General features: G+C 35.2%; 1 protein-coding gene across 1 annotated transcript in view; it reads right to left on the minus strand.

The window, feature by feature from the left end:
- Arfgef1 (ADP ribosylation factor guanine nucleotide exchange factor 1) overlaps window positions 1-21763 on the minus strand; it is a 116133-nt gene that overhangs the window by 31304 nt on the left and 63066 nt on the right. The window contains exons 15-23 of the mRNA XM_008854780.3: window positions 19587-19698; window positions 19020-19225; window positions 18674-18758; window positions 14882-15053; window positions 12539-12690; window positions 8340-8468; window positions 6909-7067; window positions 6539-6689; window positions 24-114 (exon numbers count right to left, since the gene is read on the minus strand). Coding sequence (XP_008853002.1) covers window positions 24-114; window positions 6539-6689; window positions 6909-7067; window positions 8340-8468; window positions 12539-12690; window positions 14882-15053; window positions 18674-18758; window positions 19020-19225; window positions 19587-19698 — 1257 coding nt within the window. The remainder of the gene's footprint in view (window positions 1-23; window positions 115-6538; window positions 6690-6908; window positions 7068-8339; window positions 8469-12538; window positions 12691-14881; window positions 15054-18673; window positions 18759-19019; window positions 19226-19586; window positions 19699-21763) is intronic.

The raw sequence follows: 21763 nt of genomic DNA on the forward strand, positions 1-21763 counted from the left end.
AGGGAGGAAAATGAATACCTTACCTATCTACAGCAACAACAACACTTTGAGAACTGGTCTCTCCAATGGATTCCTGAATACTTGCTATCTGCTTCCAGTCCACATTTCCTCCAACTACCATACATAAGAGAGAGCCAGTTTAGTTTGAAAACAGTTCAATGGACGAATGTATTTAGAGTTCTAAAACACATTTCTAAGGCCAATTATTTTTCTAATAAGAGAAATAATGCTTTGAGTGAACAATTCTTTTGACACCAGTAACATTTATCATAGACAAATGTGATCAGTGAGATATACTAAGCGGCACACAAAACACGGTTATAATACATATTTGCAAAGATCATACAAATTAGAAACACTATGAATTTAGATCACAAAATTAATGGTATTAGACATAAGTTCTCTTAATCTTTAAGAAATGCCTCACTAACCCCAGTTCCAACAGTACTTTCTGTGGATAATTACAATTCCATATAATTAGAATTTCTGTCATTTAAGCTTCAAACCCCTATTTAAAAGGGCTTGTTGGAAATTCTTTGTATATTCTTTTTTTAAAAAAATTTATTATTTTTTGTGTATGAGTGTACTGTCTGCATGCATAAGTGCATCCATGTTGTGCAATATCTGTGGAGGTCAGGAGAGGGCATCAGATCTCCTGGAACTGGGGTGGTTGGTAGCCATCATGTGGGTGCTGGGAATCAAACCTAGGTCCTCTGCAAGAGCAGCCAGTCCTCTTAACCACTGAGCCATCTCTCCAGTCCCCTCTCTTACTATATTCTAATATTCTCTTATTTATAAGAACCATTTACCTTTCTCCAAATGGTTTCATATGTTAAAACAGTAAAATAACAATGCCTAGTTTTCAAATTGTACCTTAGAATTATGTTTGATATCTTTCTTTCTCCATCAATATTGAACTAGTCACTAAATCTTTCTTTAGACCTGCTCTTCACATCATCTATTCATTTCCATTTGTATTTAGTTTAGGTTCTCTCACAATCTCAGCCCTGGGTGTTGAAAGTTCCCAGACTTCATTCTCTTTCAGGTACTCCTCTCTGCAATATCTTCTTCATTCTCTTAGAAGACCAATATCCCTACCTATCACCTTCCTTGTACTTATTATGGGAGAGGGTATAAATTCCCTTAAGGCACTCCCCTCTAACATTCTAATCAACATGGTCTTTATTCCTGTTGTATCAAGTCTCCTACCCAATGTAACTGCCCAATGAAGGATTTGGCACAGTCATCCTCATTTCTCTTAACTCTGAAAAAGTACTATTCAGATCAGAGTTAATTCTACAGAGTTCCATACAAATTGTTCTAGGTATGTTAATGTTGCCTTCTAACCAAGGGTAGGTTACCTTAAGGTCAGGAATCAAGTCACATACATTTCTTATATGTTCCTACCTTAATCAATATTAAGCTCAAAGCAGGCACTTAACATTTAAACCAGCTGAACTCAAATTCTATTCCAGGAATTGAACAATGTAAAAAAGATGTGACTGCATTCAGTTAATGTGCCAAGAAAGACAGGCACATTTACAGTAAATTTTAAATACAATATAATGTTTATTTCATTACTGAAATGAACTAATTCATGTTAAATCTATAAACTACAACTAATGTTGATAGAGAAGAGTAGAACAGTGGTGTTTGCTCATGGAAACTCTTCACATTTGATGAAATATTAATTGAAACTACATTTGGAAGGATAACTGTATAAAAAAGCAGAAAAAAAGCAATCAATTAGAGGGACTAGTTTTGTAAAGTAGAAGTATGTGAGCGTATATCGTATTACAACATAATTCTGTGTAGCCGTAACAGAAAATTGAGCAGGGGACACAAAGAAGGGAGAGAAAAGTAGTAGGAGATGAAGCTGTAAGGGACTAGAAGGTGTGAGAGTGATTTGTAAGTGACACCTGTCACCACATTGGTCACTAGTGTTGATTAGGCTGATCTGGCTGGCTAGGTAGGTGTCCCCTTCCTAACTCCAAGTGTGTTCTTCCTGAAGCTGTGTGCTCAGATCAAGAAGCCAACTTTTCCTGTTACAAAGGATTGTTCTTTGGATAAGGGTATGAGTAGGTGTGCTCCCCACCACAACCTCCGAACAAGCTCTAAAGAGACTAGAAATTAGTTGTATAGTGTTAAGATTATTACATTGTTTTGTTTCTGGTGCTGGGATCAAACCAGAGCCTTATTAATGCTAGGCAAGCACTCCAACAAGTGCGTTCCATCTCCAGAATAGTTGTCACACAAAATGTACTATTTTTCTTTTATATTACATTTCGTTTGCTTGTTTTTAAAACAGGGTCCTGCTGTGTAACACAGCACGGTTTCCCAAGTGCTATGACAACAGGTGTGCACCACCGCATTCAGCAATGAATGCATTACATTAGGAAACAGAATCGTTTATCATTTGTCCTTTTAGAAGACTGACAGCTCCAATCTAGTTGCTGTAAATAACTCTGGAAAGAGATATTGGAGTCAAGAAGGCAAATTGAGACTATTTCTTTTCTTTTCTTTTTTTTTTTCTTTTGGACTTTTTGAAGCAGGGTCTCCCTGTAGCCCCAGCTGTCCTGGAACTCACTATGTAGACCAGGCTGGCCTTGAACTCACAGAGATTTGCCTGCCTCTGCCTCCCAAGTGCTGGGACTACAGGCATGCGCCACCATGCCTGGCAAGACTATTTCTATAACACATGAAGGCAAGGATGAAAACCTGAAGTAAAGGACAAGAGAAACTGAGGTGGCAGGAAACAGGGTGAAGAAACAACATGATGGTTATTATAGAATTTTTTTTAAATTTTATGTGCATGAGTGTATTGCTTGCATGTATGTGAGTGCACCCGTGTCGTGCAATGCCACAGAAGTCAGAAGAGGGCTTCAGAGTCCCCTGGGACTGGAGTTAAGGATGGTTCATATCCACCATGTGGGTGCTGGGAATCAAACCCGGGTCCTTTGCAAGAACAGTCAGTGCTCTTAACCAATGAGCCATCTCTCCAGCCCCTTGTTATAGGGATTTAATGAAGAAAACTCTCAGAGGAACTAATGTCAGTCATTACATAACTTGCTTTGTGTATCAACTAAAATGTCATTTCTAGAGAGTGTTTTATACTTCTTTTTAAAAATATTTTGTTTTTATTTTATGTGTATGAGTGTATTCGCCTGCATGTATCTAAGTGCCTCTGTGTCATGCTGTACCCATGGGGGCCAGAAGAGGGCATCGGCTCTTTTGGAAGCTGAGTTATGGATGGCTGTTAGCTGCCATGTGGGTGATGGGATTCAAACCCTGGTCCTCTGCAAGAGCAGCCAATGCTCTTAACCACTGAGCCATCTCTCCAGCCCCAATGTTTTATATTTCTTATAGGTAATATAATTTATAATCATTCATAAAAATAAAGAATGTATAAAATGTCTAGGAACTCAAAGAACCTATTTCATAAGCATGTCAAATCTCTCACAGAATTGAATGACAGTGTAACAATAACAGGTTAACAGTTATGCTTCACTAAATTACTTAAAGGTCAATATATTTAGACTAGGAACCATGTAGGTGTTATGTCTATTTTCTAAAGACTTATGTGACCAAGTCCCTGTACTTTCAAATAGGAATATATGTCTTAAAAGCATAGAATGCATGTAATTCAAAATTTAAAATTACATTCTCTTTATTTGAGACAGTTTTACTATGTAACCCAGGCTGATTTCAAATCTGCAATTCTCCTGCTTTACAATTATAGATGTACATCCGCATGCTCAGCTAAACTTAGGGTCTTTTGTAATGCTAGGGATTGATAGGGATTGAACTCAGGGCCTCAACTCATGCTAAGCAGGTGCTCTACCACTGAGACCAAGTTCTAAAGCCCTATGTATGCATTAAAAATCTGTTTTTATTACATTGATTTATTATTTTTTGGGGGGGAGGCAGGTGGAAGTCAGAGGACAACTTGTGAGAGTCAGGCCTCTCCTTCTACTATGTGAGTTCCAGGGAATCAAACGCAGTTCCTTAGGTTTGGCAGCAAGTGCCTTTACCCTCTGAGCCATTCTGCCATCCCTCCTCATCCCTCATATATTCTTAATTATTTAAGTTTCCTATTTCTAAAACATAAAAGTACAGACTTTTTTTTCATAAACTCAGATACATGAGTTCCACATCTATGGATTCAGTCAAATGCAGACCAAAATTATTTAGCGAAATATTGTACCTATAACTGCATATGTATAGACTTTTAAAAGTCATATTTCCTTATAATACTATAAAACAACTATTTGCATAGAATTTACATTATATTTGATATCATAGGTAGAGACTAGAGATGATTTAAAGTATAAAGCAGGATGTGCATTGGATATGTGGAAATACTATATTACTTTTTGGTAAGGAACCTGGGTATACAGGGGTCCTGTAATAAATTTCCCACAGGTATCAAAGGATGACAATGTCCAATGTTATCAATTTGGTTACATGGAAAACTTGGTGAATGGATGCTACTAATACAGAAAATTATGGAAGTGGCTCAGCTATTTGTGTATACAACCTTTCCTTGCTTAAATTCTAACTAGAGTATCTTGCTCAACAGGTCATCTGCTGTCTATGTGGGCACAGGGGAAAAAGGTAGATACCTGCCACATAGGCTAGTTAGTAACCAATGAAGCAGCTCAAAGAGAGGCCTTTGCCCAAAAGAGTCCAAGTCAATAAATTAGTTTTTTCAAGAGCATAGAATAAGAAATGAGTCTGACAAACCAGAAACGGAGAGAAGGAACAGATCCAAAAGAAAAGTATATAACACAAGATAGTCTTAAACAAAAAGCAGACATGGTAGGTCACAGCTGTAATCTTAGCCATTGGGAGGTTGAAGAAAGAGGATCACAAGTTTGAGGTCAACTTAGGCTACATGGTGAGATACGAGGTGGAAAACATACAAATAAGGAGTAAGAAAAAGTTACTGGTTAAAAGATAAGAAAGAATTATTGGTTTCTGGAGTGTCGTACAAACTTGAACTGTTCTTCATTTAGAGGTCTGAAATTTGAGTATTTTCATGTGAATTCTTTTTAGGAAGGGAGAAGACAGGCAATCCACTATTACTGAAATCTAAATAGTATAACAATATAATGAACAAATTAACTTGAATTCATTTCTAAGTATACTACTTAGTATTACAAAATATCATTATTTCTCGTTTGACTGAAGTATTTAGATTCAAATTTTCCACTGGTGTTTGAGCTCCAGCAATTAATACCTATCACTTTGATCTTCCTATATTCTCTCCCTTTCACAGTTATTTAGTTATCAGTGCACATTCACTTCATCTACCTGCAAATTATCTCATGCAGTAATTATTCTAATATTTAGAGTGAATTTCCAGATTACATGTATCACCATGATAGTGCCCAGGCAATTCTAAATTCTGTTGCTAAATCACCAAGTCTATTAGGCTTGCACTTGCAAGACCTCATACTTCACACTCTTCTATGGTTATCACTGACAGACAGATTGCGCTGCTAGATTAGTTGGAATGCCACCAGGAACTAATTTTCCTCAGCCCAACCTGAAGTCACAACATGATTTTGGTCTTTACTTCTTTCCCTGTGGATCTTTTTTAGGTTTGAAATAATTTTGGATTTCCTAAGAACAGAAATTACTAAACGATAAGAGAGAAAATTTCTGCAATGTATTGTCATAGCACAAAGCCTAAGTAACTAAATACTGCTGGCAATCTGGCTTCCTGTTCTCTTGAAGTCACGGTTCTACATAAACTGGTTGGAGATGGGGTAAGGACAATGGTTAGATAATATCCCCTAATCTTGAATACAGTGGGCATTGTGCTAAGTCCATTCATGTATATATTCTATTTCAATCCTAACCATACTTTAAGTAGATGATATCTTTAGTTTGCAAAAGTAGAAACTGCATCTAGGAGAATTAAAGTAATTTTCATATAAAAAATATAGAACTCAAACCCAGAAATACAGTATTCAAGATCAAAGTCTAAGCTTCTTTCTTGGTGTAACTCTTTCCAATGATGACAGAGAAAGTATCATCTTCTACTTTTCTGTATCCACTTTTGCTAATACTTTCTTTTGTACCATTGGGTTACATCTGGATGTTCCTGGTCATTTCAAACTTGCAGTGATCCTTGGGGACGAAATCCGGACTGGTAGAAGAGTTTGGGAAAGGCTTCACAGTGACTTTAAAATTTCTGAATTTGAATGATTTTTCTAGTTGCCCTAACTATCTATTATCTTATACCAGCCTACACATTTAAGTTACTGAGTTTTAAAAGCAAGTGAGTTAAATATATTCTTCTCAGTCACAAGGAGGAAACTAAGAATAAGCATTATTCAATACTGTAAATCAAACCAACCAAAAGATCAGTTTTCTACTTAGTCATCTTGCTTTTCTTTGCAACATTAGGTGAAGGGCAGTTTATCTCATTTCTCTAATTATATTTTATTGTCACAATAAAAAAAAAAACCATAATCTAGAGGCTAAAAACAGTTTCTGACACATTCTAAAAAAAAAGTTTGCATCCTCTTACCTAGCCCCAGACCCACAAATTCATCAGGAGTTTGCTCTTTTGTTCCAGTAAGAGACCCTTCTCTGCCTCTCACTGTTCCTGAGATGTATCGAGGCTTCACTCCAGTTCCAATAAGTTGTGCCAGCTCCAGCTGACTGATGCACTTCAGAATCTTTATGACAAAAAAGAAAAGAAAATGTAAAAAAAGTTTAAACTTCAAAAATATTTAAATGTATGCATCTAGGATTTAAACAAAGATTACAAGTCATTATTAAAATCTATTGTTTATTTAAAATAGACTAAATTCCCAAACACTTAAGCATGTTAATAATAGAGTATTTAGCATCAGCTTATTTTACAAACTGAATTGCAAAATTAAAAGTGTTTATACCTCATGCCATGAATTTCCTAAATAATTTCCATCAGTGTGAGCCACTGTAATGAGTGTTTTTATTGTGTCGATATTCTTCTGTTTCATTTCAGTAATACCAGAACTCACAGTAAGCAAGGTAAATCTTGCTAGTGCCTGGACATATGCATCTCTTTCCAGCTACGAAAAAGAGAAAATTATATTTACATGATTGTAAATATTTATGCTAACAAACTCTCTACTTCCTTTGTAAGTTTTTAACTAGTAAGTCATGCAGTACATACAAAAACAAGTTCATTTTTAATTTTAAAATAAGGAAGGAAGTTAATAAATTTCTTAGATCCAAAAGCAATTTGAAGTGCCAATTCAAAATAAGATTTTAGTAGTTAAAAAATGAATTTATACAGTAAAAAAATTCACTGAACATTTTTGCTTCTGTTTTGTTACCAAAAAATCTGATTTATAAATTTTCTCATTTTTTTCTACAGCTAGACTGTATTTTGCAATGTACTAAATTCCTAACAATCATAATGATATATGAAATGAGCTTTTAAGAAGGAAAGTCTGGATAAAAGTTATCCTCAAAGGACATTTACTACTAGAAAGGACTGCTTTCATGAAAAGTATGTTAGATATCTGGTTCTCTTAAAGACAACTAAGTTCTTGGCTTAAGTTAAAAGGCATCTAAGGGGCTGGAAAGGTGACTCAGTGGTTAAGAGCACTGGCTACTCTTGAAGAGGACCTAGGTTCAGTTCCCAGCATCCACATGATGGTTGACAACAGTCTGTAACTCCAGTTCTACAGGATCCAACACCCTCTTCTGACCTCCGTGGGCACTGCATTCATGGGTACACTTACATACATGTAGGCAAAACATTCATACATATCAGTAAAAATAATATATAAAATAAAAAATATGGATCAATAAGAATGAATTAAAAACATGTTTAAGTAAGCTCTTGGGAACATTTTATAGAGCTAGTATTTTATAAAGGAAAAAATAACCAAAGGTCCTAAAGGTTTTAGAAACATCAGTATAGAATCACTCTATCATAGCTTCTCAAAAAATTATTAAGCTTCATTTTTTTAATTAAAAAAATGTTTTATTACTTTTATGTGTATGTGTGTATTGCCTGCATGTAGGTAAGTACACCCGTGCCGTGCAATGCCCACAGAGGTCAGAAGAGGCTGTTGGATCCCCTGGGACTGGAGTTACAGACAGTTGTTAGCTGTCATGTGGGTGCTGGGATTCGAACCCAGGGTCTTCTGCAAGAACATTCACTGTTCTTAACCACTCAGGCATCTCTCCAGCCCCAGCTTCATTTAAATTCTATTATAAATTTAAAGTTGGTTCTTAATAAGTCAGATGTATAAAAATATTCTAAGTTGAACTACAGTAATAGCATAGGTGATGTTTTACAGACTGGCTACAAAGGTAAAATGGTGTGTTACCTGAATGCTGAAAATGCATGCAATTCTGATTGCACATCTTATCCCTTCTAGGCAAAGAGAGGCAACTTCAGTATCATCACAGTCTTGTAGCCCCACACTGAATGCAGCCAGAAAAGGTGTCCAAGCCAGCTATGAAAATTAAAAATTTATAATGTTATATACATCAAGAGATTTAAGAGTTTATGATAAGGCTGCATTATTTCTTAAATCTTTCAGGAAATAAGAAAATTTGACAAGTTCTGAAAAAAAGAAAGGTTGTTGGCACAAGAAATATTTATTTCCTGGGCTTAAAAAGATCATAAATTCAGTAATGACCTTAAGCATTATTTTAAGAACATATAAATTATTCACAATAATAAAGACAGGAATAGTCACCATTCGTAACTAAAACGAGTTTTACCACTGACTTCAAAAATTCCTTTCTCTTTGCAAGTATTGACCCTCGCAACAAATCAGACTCTTTAGTTCTGATAGAATCCTTTTAATCATTTGCAACAAACTAGATTATCCTTTTTTTTCTCCTTAAAACCTGTTCCCTAGACATCATTTAAACTGTATTTCACATAAAGATAGTGGTACCTGATTTTGGACCATATTTTTAAAATAGTTAATAAACTACTTCTTCATTAAACAATATGGAGCAGAAGTAGTATTTATTAAAATTTTATCCACAGGAGGCCCTGGTGATGCACATCTGTAATCTTAGCATTTGGGAGGCTGAGGCAGGATTGTGAATTCAAGGCCAATCTGAGATACTTGGTGAGATATCTTCTCAAAAGGTAAGGGGCAGAGAAATACAGCACAGTGGTGGAATACTTGCTTAGCATAGACCAACAACACAACAGAAATCCACATAACTTTGAAGTCTCTGATATAAGTATGCTGCTTTTTTTTTGTCTTTTTTTTTTTTTTTTTTTTTTTTTTTTTTTTGAGACAGGGTCTCCCTGTAGCTCCAGCTGGCCTGGAACTCACTATGTAGACCAGGCTGGCCTTGAACTCACAGAGATCTGCCTGCCTCTGCCTCCCAAGTGCTGGGATTAAAGGCATGCGCCACCACGCCTGGCTTAAGTATGATGCTTTTAATAGGTTATTGAGTAGTACAATTATGCATACACATAGCCATGAAGATGAAGAATATGTTTACCAGTATACTATACAGAAATGACAACTTTATTTTTTTTTTAAAGATTCATAAAACTTTCAGCATTTTTAAGGAAAACAGAATTACTTGGAGCTTTGCTTCTAAACCTCAGAAAGTTTTAAAGTAAAAGCTTACAGTCTCTAAACAAAGAAATTAGTCACAGCACCTAGGTTCTTCCCAGGCCTCGTTCTGCCACTTAATCTCTTCAAACATCCTTTCTTTTTTTTTATTATCTGCAATTCCTTCACAGAGATGATGCAAAAGCACATGAAGCACAGTACTTAAAAATTATAAAGCACTGCATGGAATCAGTAAATTATGCATTGTATTATAGACAAACAGTACTTCAATGTGAAAACCCATGTTATACCTTAAGAAGAAGAAATACAAATGGTTCTTAAGCCTGTAGGAGAAAACGTTTCTTTTCATTAAGATGACAATGACTAATAAAAGACAATGGCTGTTCTCATTTAATTATACTTAAATAATATTCAGGATATAGTGGAACTAAACTATGTCCACTCATAACTGTAAAACTTTTCTGAAAGCAATTTGGTAATACGCAGAAACTTTTAATGTGTACGACTGAATAGCCTCATGTAAATATGTAAGTGAACCCATGTGGTGCAATGCCTGCGGAGGACAGAAGAGGTCATTAGATCCCCTGGAACCGGAGTTACGGATACTTGTTAATTGCCATGTGGGTCCTGGGATCCAAACCCCAGTCCTCTGCAACAGTACCCAGTGCTCTTAACCACTGAGCCATCTCTCCAGTCCACAAAAACATCTTTAAATATGCTTATATCCCTTAATATTAAAAACTACATTCTATAAATTTAGAAATTTATCATTTATTTTTTTTTTCTCCAATCAATACTTATTTACTGAGCAATTCCAAACCAGGAACTATACTAGATTGGGAAGTGAACAGACATAGCCGTTCGTAACTACAGTTCCAAGGGATCTGACACCCTCTTCAGGCCTCTACAGGCACTGCATGACATGGGTGCACCTACATACATGCAGGCATACCAGTCATACATAAATAAATTAAAAAAGAAAGAAAGAAAGGGCATACTCTCATGTTAATGTCTTGAGAAGAACAGACTGTAAAACAGTGGAATCAGAGTACAAAAGTTCTACAGGCCTTGTTGGGTTTCACACATCACAAAAAAATCAACAACGAATTTTGAGGAAGAAAATGGCATTTTAGTTTGTATTGTAAATGGATAAGAGGAACATAAAAGGCACAAAAATGCCAGATAAGAAACAGTAATAGCAACTATAAAGATAAAAGTGTTTGAAGTACAGGCAGTAGAAATGGCAGTGGGGTTTAGACAGATTTTTAATTTTAGCTTAGAAGACATTTAAATAAACTACAGCCAATCTAGAAACTAGAGCATAAAAGCTATCTATGAAGAGTTTCAGTGAAATGAAGGAAATATTTCAATGGAAGATACAGAATTCTGGCATGATAACAAGTTATAAGATAGAAAAGTACCTATACAGAGTAATATTTTTTTTTCTGGGAAGAATTATGATAGGTTTACTTATTCTGTTTCCTTCTTTTATAATAATAAATTTTTTTTTAAAAAAAACCTCCCCAAATGAGGGGATGGAGAGATGGCTCAATGGTTAAGAGCATCGGCTGCTCTTGCAGAGGACCCACGTTCAGTTCCCAGCACCCATATGGCAGCTAACAACTGGCCATAACTCCAGTTCCAGGGGATATGACACTCTTTGACCACTGCAGACATGGGTGCACTTACACACATACAGGCAATAAATACACTCATACACATAAAATAAAAATAAAAAATATTTTTAAAAAATCTCAGAACACACACACACTTATTTTTATGTGTATTGAGTGTTGTGCCTGAATGTATGTAAATGTACCATGTGCATGCAATGCCCATGGAGGTCAGAAGAGGGTGACGGATCCACTGGAACTGCAGTTACAGACAGTTGTTAGCCACTGCATGGGTGCTGGCCACTGAACCTGGATCCTCTGCAAGAGCAGCCAGTGCTCTTAACCACTGAGCCATCTCTCCAGGCCCATAAAGATATATTATGTGAAACAAGAAGAAATTGGTGTGTAAATTTTAAGAACAAGTGTTTCTCACAATTTAACGTTTTTCTGTATTATTCTAAAAGATAAAGCCAGCTCTACTACACTATTAACTTTCCTCTCTCTAGTTCTTTTTCTCTTATTCCATAAATCTTCACTACCTTTTAAAAAATTTTGTAACACAACAGACCTTGAACTGGGGGTAAAAATCATAAAATTTTAGAGCTGAAAGGAAGCACAAAGTCCTGCCATTATTTCGCATCGCCCACATTTAATATGTGGTTAGAAGGAGACCTTCAACACAATCTTTAATCCACAGACCATCTCACCATGCTGTCACTTGAACATAATGAACATAGCTTACCCACCTACCCCCTTTAAACTTGACTACATTTCCCTCTACTTCCTTATAATCCCTATCATGCAATGCTTACTCATTCTGGAATGTGGAGAAAGGACAGAAAAAATAAACAGAATGAGGAATGAATGAAAAATTAAATCTCAAAGAACCAAGTATCAGTCTTACTAAATCAACCCACAAACACAAGGTAACATTCCCATATGTTTCTTACTGTACTTCCATGGCTGTAGTTGCACTCAGAACCCTCATGATAATTCTTGGACTAGAAGCTCAGATGAGAGAGTCCAAGCCTCAGATCACTTGAAATTGGAGTGAACTCCAAAGATTTAGGTATAAATCATTTATAAATGAGGAAAACGAGCCAAGGATCAATGACCACTCTCCAAAGTCTTTCTAATTCCCAAGACTGCACTCCTATCAATTACTTACAATGCATACCTCTTGTTGCTTTCTTTAATGAAGAGACAATGTGTATTAGTTAAGCCCTAGTTAAGCCAGGTTATGGAAGAAATAATCTGGCTTATCTTCTAGGTTAAATACACTCTATGACTATTAACTTAAAAAGACATGCTGAGCAAAATTATACATAAATATATCCCATGGCAAAAGCTATTGGTAATTCTAACCTTAAACATAGGCCTCACATGCTCCAAATGTGTCGCACTTGTAAAAGGTGCCTGAACGTGGCTCACAGCTTCCATGAGTGCTTTGGCTGTCTTGGCCATCTGTTCCATTTCTAAATTATACAGAAGTCTTCTTTGTTTTTCACTGGCTACATCTGAAATAACAAATATCACTGGATATTTAAAATAGAAAGCGTTTCAAGATGCTATTTTTTATAAAAGTAATTAACACTAATTAAAAATAATGCTAAAAAGTCAGAGAGAAAAGATGATATACTGTTTGAATCTCTGTACATGAAGATTTTACCAGAAGAGGTAAATTCCTAGAAACAGAAAGTAAAACTTGGTTTGTCATAATAGAGGGAGAGGGAATGAGAATTAACTGCTTAATGAGTTCAGGGTTTTATTTGGAGAGAAACCAAATGCTTTGGTCTTAGCCAGAGGTAATGGCTTATAACACTGTCAATATACTAAACACTTTACTTTTGACTTTGTTTGCTTACTAACTGATTGACCAATGGTTTTGTTGGGGATTGGGCCAAAGGCCCTGCTCATGATAGCCAAGTATGTACATTCCTTTTCAAATGGTGAGCTGCACCTTGTGGAACCTGGACTAGAAGTGAGGAATAAGTGAAAACCTATGAAAAGGTTAGAGAATAAGAACAACTGTCAAAAATCAAAGTATTAGGGAAACCAACCAAACATGAGAGAGGAAAACAGAAGAGAGGTTAAAAACAATGACATTTCTTGTACCACATATGGTTGAATGACATCTCCTGAAGCAGCAAAACAAACAAAAAAACACTGGTCCTAAGATTCCCAAGTAATTTCAGTATTTCCAGCAAGCACCCCACCATTTCTTTTCCCTATCCGGTTTCTCATTGATTTCAACTATTATACATCAAAAGAGGATGGGAAAGATGTGATATGGGGATGTTAAAGTATAGGCAAGAGGAAGAAAATCAAATTAGCGAATAGGCATTTACTTGGCATAAGATGGAAGACTTAGTTAATACCTCTAATGTTGTAAGCAGAGTTGAACTGACACTATCAAATAAACTTCTGACTGATATTGGGGTCAAGGAATAGCTAATGATGCCTGGTTTAATATCTGGCTTACTTTTATTTTCATTGGGTTTTAGGAATAATAGTAATTAAGTAAAAGTTTTAAATAGACTTCAACTCTTTTTTCTGCCTATTCACTACCTACAAGTAACATAATTTTTCTATCGTTACACATAAATAGGAACTACAAAGATGCAATTAGAAAAGATGGTGAAGGTTAGGGTTACAAAGTTGGAAATAACTGTAGATTCTGAATTTCTTGGGGTTTGAGTTTCCTCATCTATAAAGCAAAATATTTTTAAAAAGTAAGACATAGAGCCAGTTTATATGTCACAGATATTACCTCCTTAACTCCCTGGCTCTCTTAATATTAAACATTTTTATAAGTAGATATATCATATAAAGCTTATCACCTCTCTCACACTAAAACAATTTTGCTGTTTAAACGGAGATTTCACTTCCAAGTAGAGCATAATTGTTTTGCCTGTCTGAAGAAGTCATCTCCTACTCCAATAATACTACTTTCCCGACCTCTCTAGTCACACCTCCATGTCCTGTTTCCATTTATGTATAATGATAGTTAAAAAACAGAATTACAGCCGGGCGCAGTGCCTTTAATCCTAGCACTCAGGAGGCAGAGGCAGGCAAATCTCTGTGAATTCAAGGCCAGCCTGGTCTACATAGTGAGTTCCAGGACAGCTGGGGCTACAGGGACATACTGTCTCAAAAAAAAAAAAAAAAAAAAAAAAGAATTACATTGCTTGCTTGCAGATGACAAGAAAGCAAGAGTCTGACTGTTGGGGTACCCCAATCAATTCCTTTAGCCTCCAAATTCCTGCTGAAATGAACTGCTAAACATATAAGTACCTATTTAAACACTCACTAACACATGGAAATTATGTGTTGTTTTTCATTAATCATAGTCAGTTGTATTTTTCTTCGGGATATAAAAAAAAATACCAATTATATCATCAAATTGTGTATTGTAACAGTTCTCCACAAAGTAGTATCCTAAGTTACATTTATGCAGGGTTTCTTTTTATTTTAAGTTATGAAATTCAAGAATCTGTTTTTGTTTTGTTTTTAATCTAGGTAAGGAGGTGCATGCCTGTTACCCCAGTACTTGAGGGGCTGAGGCAGGAAGATCTTGGGTTCCAGGCAGGCTTCCTTAAGTTATAGATGAGAGTCAGTCTCAAAACAACCTCCTCACAAAAAAAAACAAAACAAAATACCAGTATCTTACCCTTTGATCAATCAGAATGTGATTAATCTGGTACTTACTTTGTTTAGTTGATTTTGTAGGGATTGTTAGTTCTTTTGTTTCTTTCATTGATATCTTCTTCCCAGCTATCTCATTATAGATGGCTGACAGATACTCCTCAGGAAGATCTTTACTGTCATTGATACCTCTATTCATTTTAATGTACTGTTCCTTTGTCATTTTGTTTTTAACCTAGACATGAAAAACCATTATAACTCCTAAAATTAACAAAAATTTCACTCATTTTAAGAATTACAATACCTATTTAAGAGATTTTGTAAGTGTTCTGAGGTCTAGAAGTAGAAAATGTTCAACAAAACATATATAAAAATGGGAAATGAAGCAACATAAAAAAGAATTTCTGGTACATGTTCAAGTGTGGAAAAGACTAATTTGCAAGAAGAAAGGAGGAAGAATAAAGAATTTACTTTTGCCCAAGGTGTCAGAGCTCTAACAGGCTCTTAGAAAGGGCCACACAAATTATTAGAAACATAAAAAATACTCAAATTTTAGTTTAGAATAACATAACATTTTGCTAGTGCAGTAAAAGTTCATTTGTTTAAAACAGTGGATGCAAAAATAATAATAGTTGAACATTATTTAAAATTACACGTTCTGAGTAATTTAACATGTAACATGTTCTGAATTACCAGGACAATGGCATTATATTAGGTGACCTAGGTAAAGTATCCTTAGAATATTTTGTCTTGTTTAACTATACTCTCAACAATAATGCTCCTCTTAATAAAGTAAGGAATACAAGTTGGTAACATGTAAGGAAGTCCATTGCCAAAATGGAATTCACATAGCAAAATATTTTACAACCCTATCTCCAGAAAATTGGACAGATAAAACTAGAGGTCTTATATCTCTGAAGAGATTTTTAATTAGATATATTCCTATCATAACCTGCCATAAGGAATTTAGAGCAACTCTAAAGATAAGGCTCTTGTAAATGTACATTAAAGCACATAGAACAGTAATGAACCAAGTCATCAAAGGCTTACAAATCTAATTTGAGAAAGCCCAGACTCCTCTGAGGATATAATTAGGAAACAAATATTTACTTAAGTTTATATTACTCTGCAAGAAGAATCTAATGTGTTACAAGGTAAAAATACTGATGCTATAAAATTTCAAAAAATATTACCATGAAAATTTTAAACTAAGCTGATTATTCAAGACAATAATGCTGCAGCATAACATATAGTCGTGGCTGTTTAAAAAACAAAAAAGTAAGTAAACCACTTTACCTACAGTTCTGACAGGTGCTTATAAAACCCAAAATCCAAGTGATGCTGACGAGGAGTAAAGGAAGATTAAAATGACCTGGAAATTTTGAATATGGAAATATGTTTGGGATCAAGCCAATAAAAGCAGAGACAGTGTTATGGGAAATCTGAAGTAGCAGTTAAATGTTTGCATCTCGGTAAGGGCTTCCAGAAGATAGGAGCAGAGAATACACTGATTTTAGCTGCTCCAAGCATGCTGCACACTTCTAGTACAGTAGGTTCTAGAAGCAGTGTAAAACAATTCTGCTTGACATGTATGGAATTCTTGAATTTTATTCTTCAATTAAGCTGTTCTTGTATTAATAGACTTCAATTAAGCTATTCTTACATTAAGTGTGTAAAGCTGATTGTGACTATACATGTTCTAAGTATACCTCAGAATTAAAAAAAATTCAGACTCATGCTATATATAAAGTAGCTTATCCATAAATATTTAGGTGAATTAGCACCATAAAGAATGTGGTAAAGGTCTATATTTAAATTTTATAAATAAATGAAAAGGAAAAAAAATAGTTTTAAGGAATTTCTAAAGTTGCCTGTGTTCTTCAATGATGTCATTTGTTAGAGTTTATATGGTCTTTAATCACAACTGGAGCTAAGATTGTGAGTTCAGTTTTCTAATAGGCTCCTTGGCTTCAAAGGAATTCAAAAGATATTCTACACTTGCATGTTGTATCAAGTCTGTTGTGGAATGGTCTGGTTTCTAAGAAGATAGTCTCTAAATGTCTATGTTGGAAACTTTTAAGGATTTGTTTTTAAATTATGTATATAGGTCTATGTTTGTGTTGTGGGTATGTGGATATGAGTGCAGATGCCTGCAGAGATCAAAAGAAGGAGTTGGATTCCCTGGAGCTGGAGTTACAGAGGGTTGTGAACTGCCCTATGTGGGTGCTAGGAACTGAACATATCCATCACTCCAGCATCTGTTCAGAAACTTAATGAAGAAATATAAAAGAAAAAATTTTAATTTCTTCAAATTAGCAAAAGTATATACAGGTATGCTTAAGAGGATAGGGCACAGCTTCATAGGATGTTGCTTATTTGTTTCTTTATTTTTTAGTCTTTTTGAGACAGAGTTTCTCTGTAGTCCCAGCTGGCCTGGAACTCACTATGTAGACCAGGTTGGCCTGGAACTCACAGAGCTCCGCCTGCCTCTTCCTCCAAAGTGCTGGGATTAAAGGCATGTGCCACCATGCCCAGCATTTAGTTGTTTCTAAAACCACAAAAATTAAATGTCTTTAAAAATATAATCTAATACTAAAGGTATATAACTTCATGATATCAATTCCATGGATTTGACTGTAAAATGAGATGAGAAATTGGACTGAAAACTCTGAAGGAACAATAGCTAAATAAATACTTATGTGTGGAATGCCTTAAAAAACCATGAGAAAAAAAATGTAATCATGCCCAATAATCAAAACTCTGAAGATGAACTCTTCTGACTACAATACCAATAATATGCCAAAAGCAAATATAAATATTAAAATTTTTAAGGCTTATAGCAAACCAAGTACATTTGCTATATATTCATTTGTTCAATTCTAGAATTTAGGTGTGATGTCAAACACAGCGCTTTCACTTTATGTTACACACTTTCCATATCAACCCACCTTAAGTATTTCAACACACACACACACACACACACACACACACACACACACACACGCACACACGCACACACACTTCCTATACTGCAAAGTTTAATCAAACTGTAAATGACTTTTATTTGTTCCAGTATATCTCAGGCTAATAAGTAATTTAATTAATATTCAAGAATAACATTTAAGAATTCTTGCAAATAACTTACAAAGAAAATGTTACTGAAGGATGTCAAAATGTGGTTTTTAGACATCAAACAAAATATACCCCATTTCAAAATCAACATTTTTAGGTAAATATCAAAAAACAAGGAATGGTTCTTTAATATTTAAAAAATTATGAATCTTACAAGGCAAATGAAAATGGAACACTTTCTACGTACTGGAAAGTTTAAAGTTTTTGTTAATGTTTTAGTTGTGGTGGTACAGTGATTGTTTAAGAGTATTTCTCTTTTAGAGGCACATATTAAAATACAAATGAAACGATATATGATAATTGAGATGTATGTCAAGGTTATTTGGGGTAGGGAAGAGATGTAACAGTAAGAATGACCACTGGTAACTGTGGAGTATGGTGATTAATACTAGACTAATCTTTCTACTGTACAAATTCTAAATGTCTAAAAAAAAGATGTTTATGGAAAGTGTTTTACAAGCTGTGATAAGTACATACAAAGGGGCTATAAACATCTTTTTTAGGTTCAAATTTTTACAACTGTCAATCATGAACCTGACAAATAAAAGATTCTTAAAAGTCTTACTAGGTTTAGTCACAAATTGCTTTTGTAAACTTGATATCACCTCTATTTTGGTAATTAGTTTAGCTACATAAAAATAAATTTTCAACTAGTACTTGTTTAATTCAAAAGAATTCTATTGCCAATTCTTATTATAAAAAGTGATATAGAAGAAAACGTACCTGTGGACTGTGAAGGTCTGTGGTCAACATGATAATTGAGTAAGCCAAAACATATGCAGTATCTGCACTAGCAAAAAGGGTTTGTCTGAAAAAATAAATGTATCACACCATTAGTTTTTATTGTTTCATATGTTACCTCAAACACCATTTTTAATCTTATCCTTCAGGATTAATGTTCTGTCAGGTATCACAATTTTTGGTGGATCTGTCTTATCAATTCCAAATAGTAGATAGTGTAAAGTGTCTGAAGGAAAGGGGATTAAGCCTGATTACTTCTGAAATCCTGATGCTCCTCACCAGTGTCATGAATATAATTGACAATCAAAAAGTATTTGATCTTACTTACCCTTGGTTGCATTCTAGATATCTTGCAGCAAATTTTTCCATTAATCGATCAATTTTTTGAGCTTCCCCTGGAAGACGGAATCCTTCTAAAAACAGACGAAGGGCTGAAACAAAGTCCTTTCCTGAAAAGTCATGTTGGTCCACATATGCATACATGACTTCTTTGTTAAATTTGTCATTATCTCCCAGGAACTCACCCACCTGCGTCTAAAGTAAAAACGAAGGGTAGAAATTAATATTTGAATGACATACTACATTTGCCATACAGCCATTTAGAAGGCAGAAAAGTCCTAAGTATCACAGGTGTTTGACTTGGGTAAGCAATCTCTAGACTGAAGTTCAAAGTTAAATGCACCAAATGTGTTTCTAAAAAAATAATAAAAATTATTTTGACTTTGGAATATTTTAAAGTAAAACTTGTTATGATTATCTTCAAATACATAATAATCTAGGTTATTCTTTAGGTTTTACTTTCTAACACATAGGGAAGCATTTTAAAGGTGCTCAATATGTATTCTTAAATTAATCTTCTAGAAAGGGTAAGAATGAAATGAAATTGTATTCTTACAGAATCTAATCTTTCTTCTTGATGTAAGAATTGAGCTATATCTTCAGGTGTAGTGCCAAGCATCCCTTGTTCTTGGAGGTACTGTATTCCTCTCTTTGGTTTCTTATTAAATCTAGATGAAGTCAAATTGAAAAGGAATATTAAAAACAGAAAATTACTTATATTCCCTGAAAAGATCTTAAACTACAGCAAATTACTTTCTTAGTAGCATACAGAAAACAGGAATTTACTTGAAATAACTAGCTCACACATGTACAAAATATTACATGCTACAAAGGTTTCTTCTTTTCTTTTCAGAAGGGTCTCAAATGAAAGGTTATGGTTACTACTGATATGGGTCAGTTTTTACTGAAGTATGGCATGTTTTCTGATTCTTATCAATAGTGTTGACTAGAGGATGAGGGACAATGCTGAAGGGTAAACTTTGAGAAAGGATGTGAGTACCAAATATCTCAAAAACCCATGGAGGGGAAGGTCATAGGCCCTAAAGGGAAATTGAATACTGTTATTTAACTGAATGACCTACTTGGAGGTCGCTAGCCAGCCTGCCTAGCCAATCAGTGAGCTCCAGGTTCAGTGAGAAACCCTAGATCCAAAAAAACAGGGAAGAGAAATAGAGGAAGACACCTAAAGTTTGACCTCTGGCCTTTGTGTGCATGCAACACACATACACTATCCATATATACAAATAGAAGGGAGTGGGCATGGTAGTGCATGCCTTTAATGCCAGCACTTGGGAGGCAGAGGCAGGCGAATTTCTGTGAGTTCAAGGCCAGCCTGGTTTATATAGTGAGTTCCAGGCCAGCTGGGGCTACAGGGAGACCCTTTCTCAAAAAGACCAAAAATAAAAAAGAAATTTGATGGGCATGGTGGCACACACCTTTAATTCCAGCACTCAGGAGGGAGAGGCAGGCAGATCTCTCTGAGTTTGAGGCCAGTCTGGTCTAAATAGTGAGTTCCAGGACAGCTGGGGATACAGGCAGACCTTGTCTCAAAAAGACCGAAAAAAAAAAAAAAAAGTCTGGGAAGATAGCTAAATCAGTAAAGCGCATGCCATGCAAGCATGAGGACCTGAGTCTAATCCTCAGAACTCATATAAAACAACCTGGCGTGGTGGAACATGCTGTAGAGGCAGAGACAGGTAGGTCTTTGGGGCTCATTAGCCAAAGCCCCAAGTCTCAGTGAGGGAGACTGTCTCATAAACAAGGTGGAGAGCTTCTGAAGAACAACACTCAAAGGTGACCATGGCTCCCACACACATACATGTACATCCACTGCTGGGTAGCAATTTCCTCAGCGCTTTCCATCTTGGAGGTAAGTTCACTAAGACATGGAACGCTCTAAAAGAAAGTGAATCATGCCATTCCATTCCCAAGAAAAGCTCATTAAACCCAGAAGTAAACAACACAAAGGTTTTAGTAAGTCCCTGAAACTGATCAGATACCCTAAGCCCTTCCTTCCCAAGTGTATATAGGAGGAAAGACAGCTGAAAAATGCTCTCAGACTAGCTTAGCAGCCTAAAAAGACCTCAGGCATTCTCAGGCAAGCCAAGCTGCCTAGGAGAGGCTCAAGACATGTCTCCTCAGGGATAGTTTCATACAATATTGACACAAACAACACACACGACATAAAAGAGGGACTATGTAGGAGAGATAGGACCCTAAAGGAAGGGAGGAAGAATTAGAGAAAGAAAGAGAAGAAATATGTGCATGAAATGTAACATATTATATTGTAGGCTAAATAAGAAAATAAAGTACTGATGTCTAATTTCTGAAGCAATTCTATAATCTTATTAGCTATGTGCATATTTTGTAGATTTTTTTTTTTAATTAGAAGAAGCAATTCATTACAACAGCATTAACCTATTCAATAATATTTTTCTGAGCTAGGGTACACCTCTTTCAAAATTGGCTGTACATTTTTAGGTTTACAGATGAATTATTATGCTTGTACAATCTTATTATAAACTCTATAAGACATAAAATTAAATGAGGTTTTAACGTTTAAAAAAGATCTCCACTTCATTGTGAAAATACACAGTTTCATAAAGAAAAATTCATTTTAAGGCAATTGACATTGAGACATTTTCACATGCATTTCTAATCTCTCTATATATATGACTATTACTGGTCACAATCGCTTACTTTCTGAGTTACTTGGCATCTGAGTATGAATAT

This window comes from Nannospalax galili, unplaced genomic scaffold, assembly GCF_000622305.1.
Source record: "Nannospalax galili isolate Female #2095 unplaced genomic scaffold, S.galili_v1.0 scaffold247, whole genome shotgun sequence".
NCBI classification, from domain to species: Eukaryota; Metazoa; Chordata; class Mammalia; order Rodentia; family Spalacidae; genus Nannospalax; species Nannospalax galili.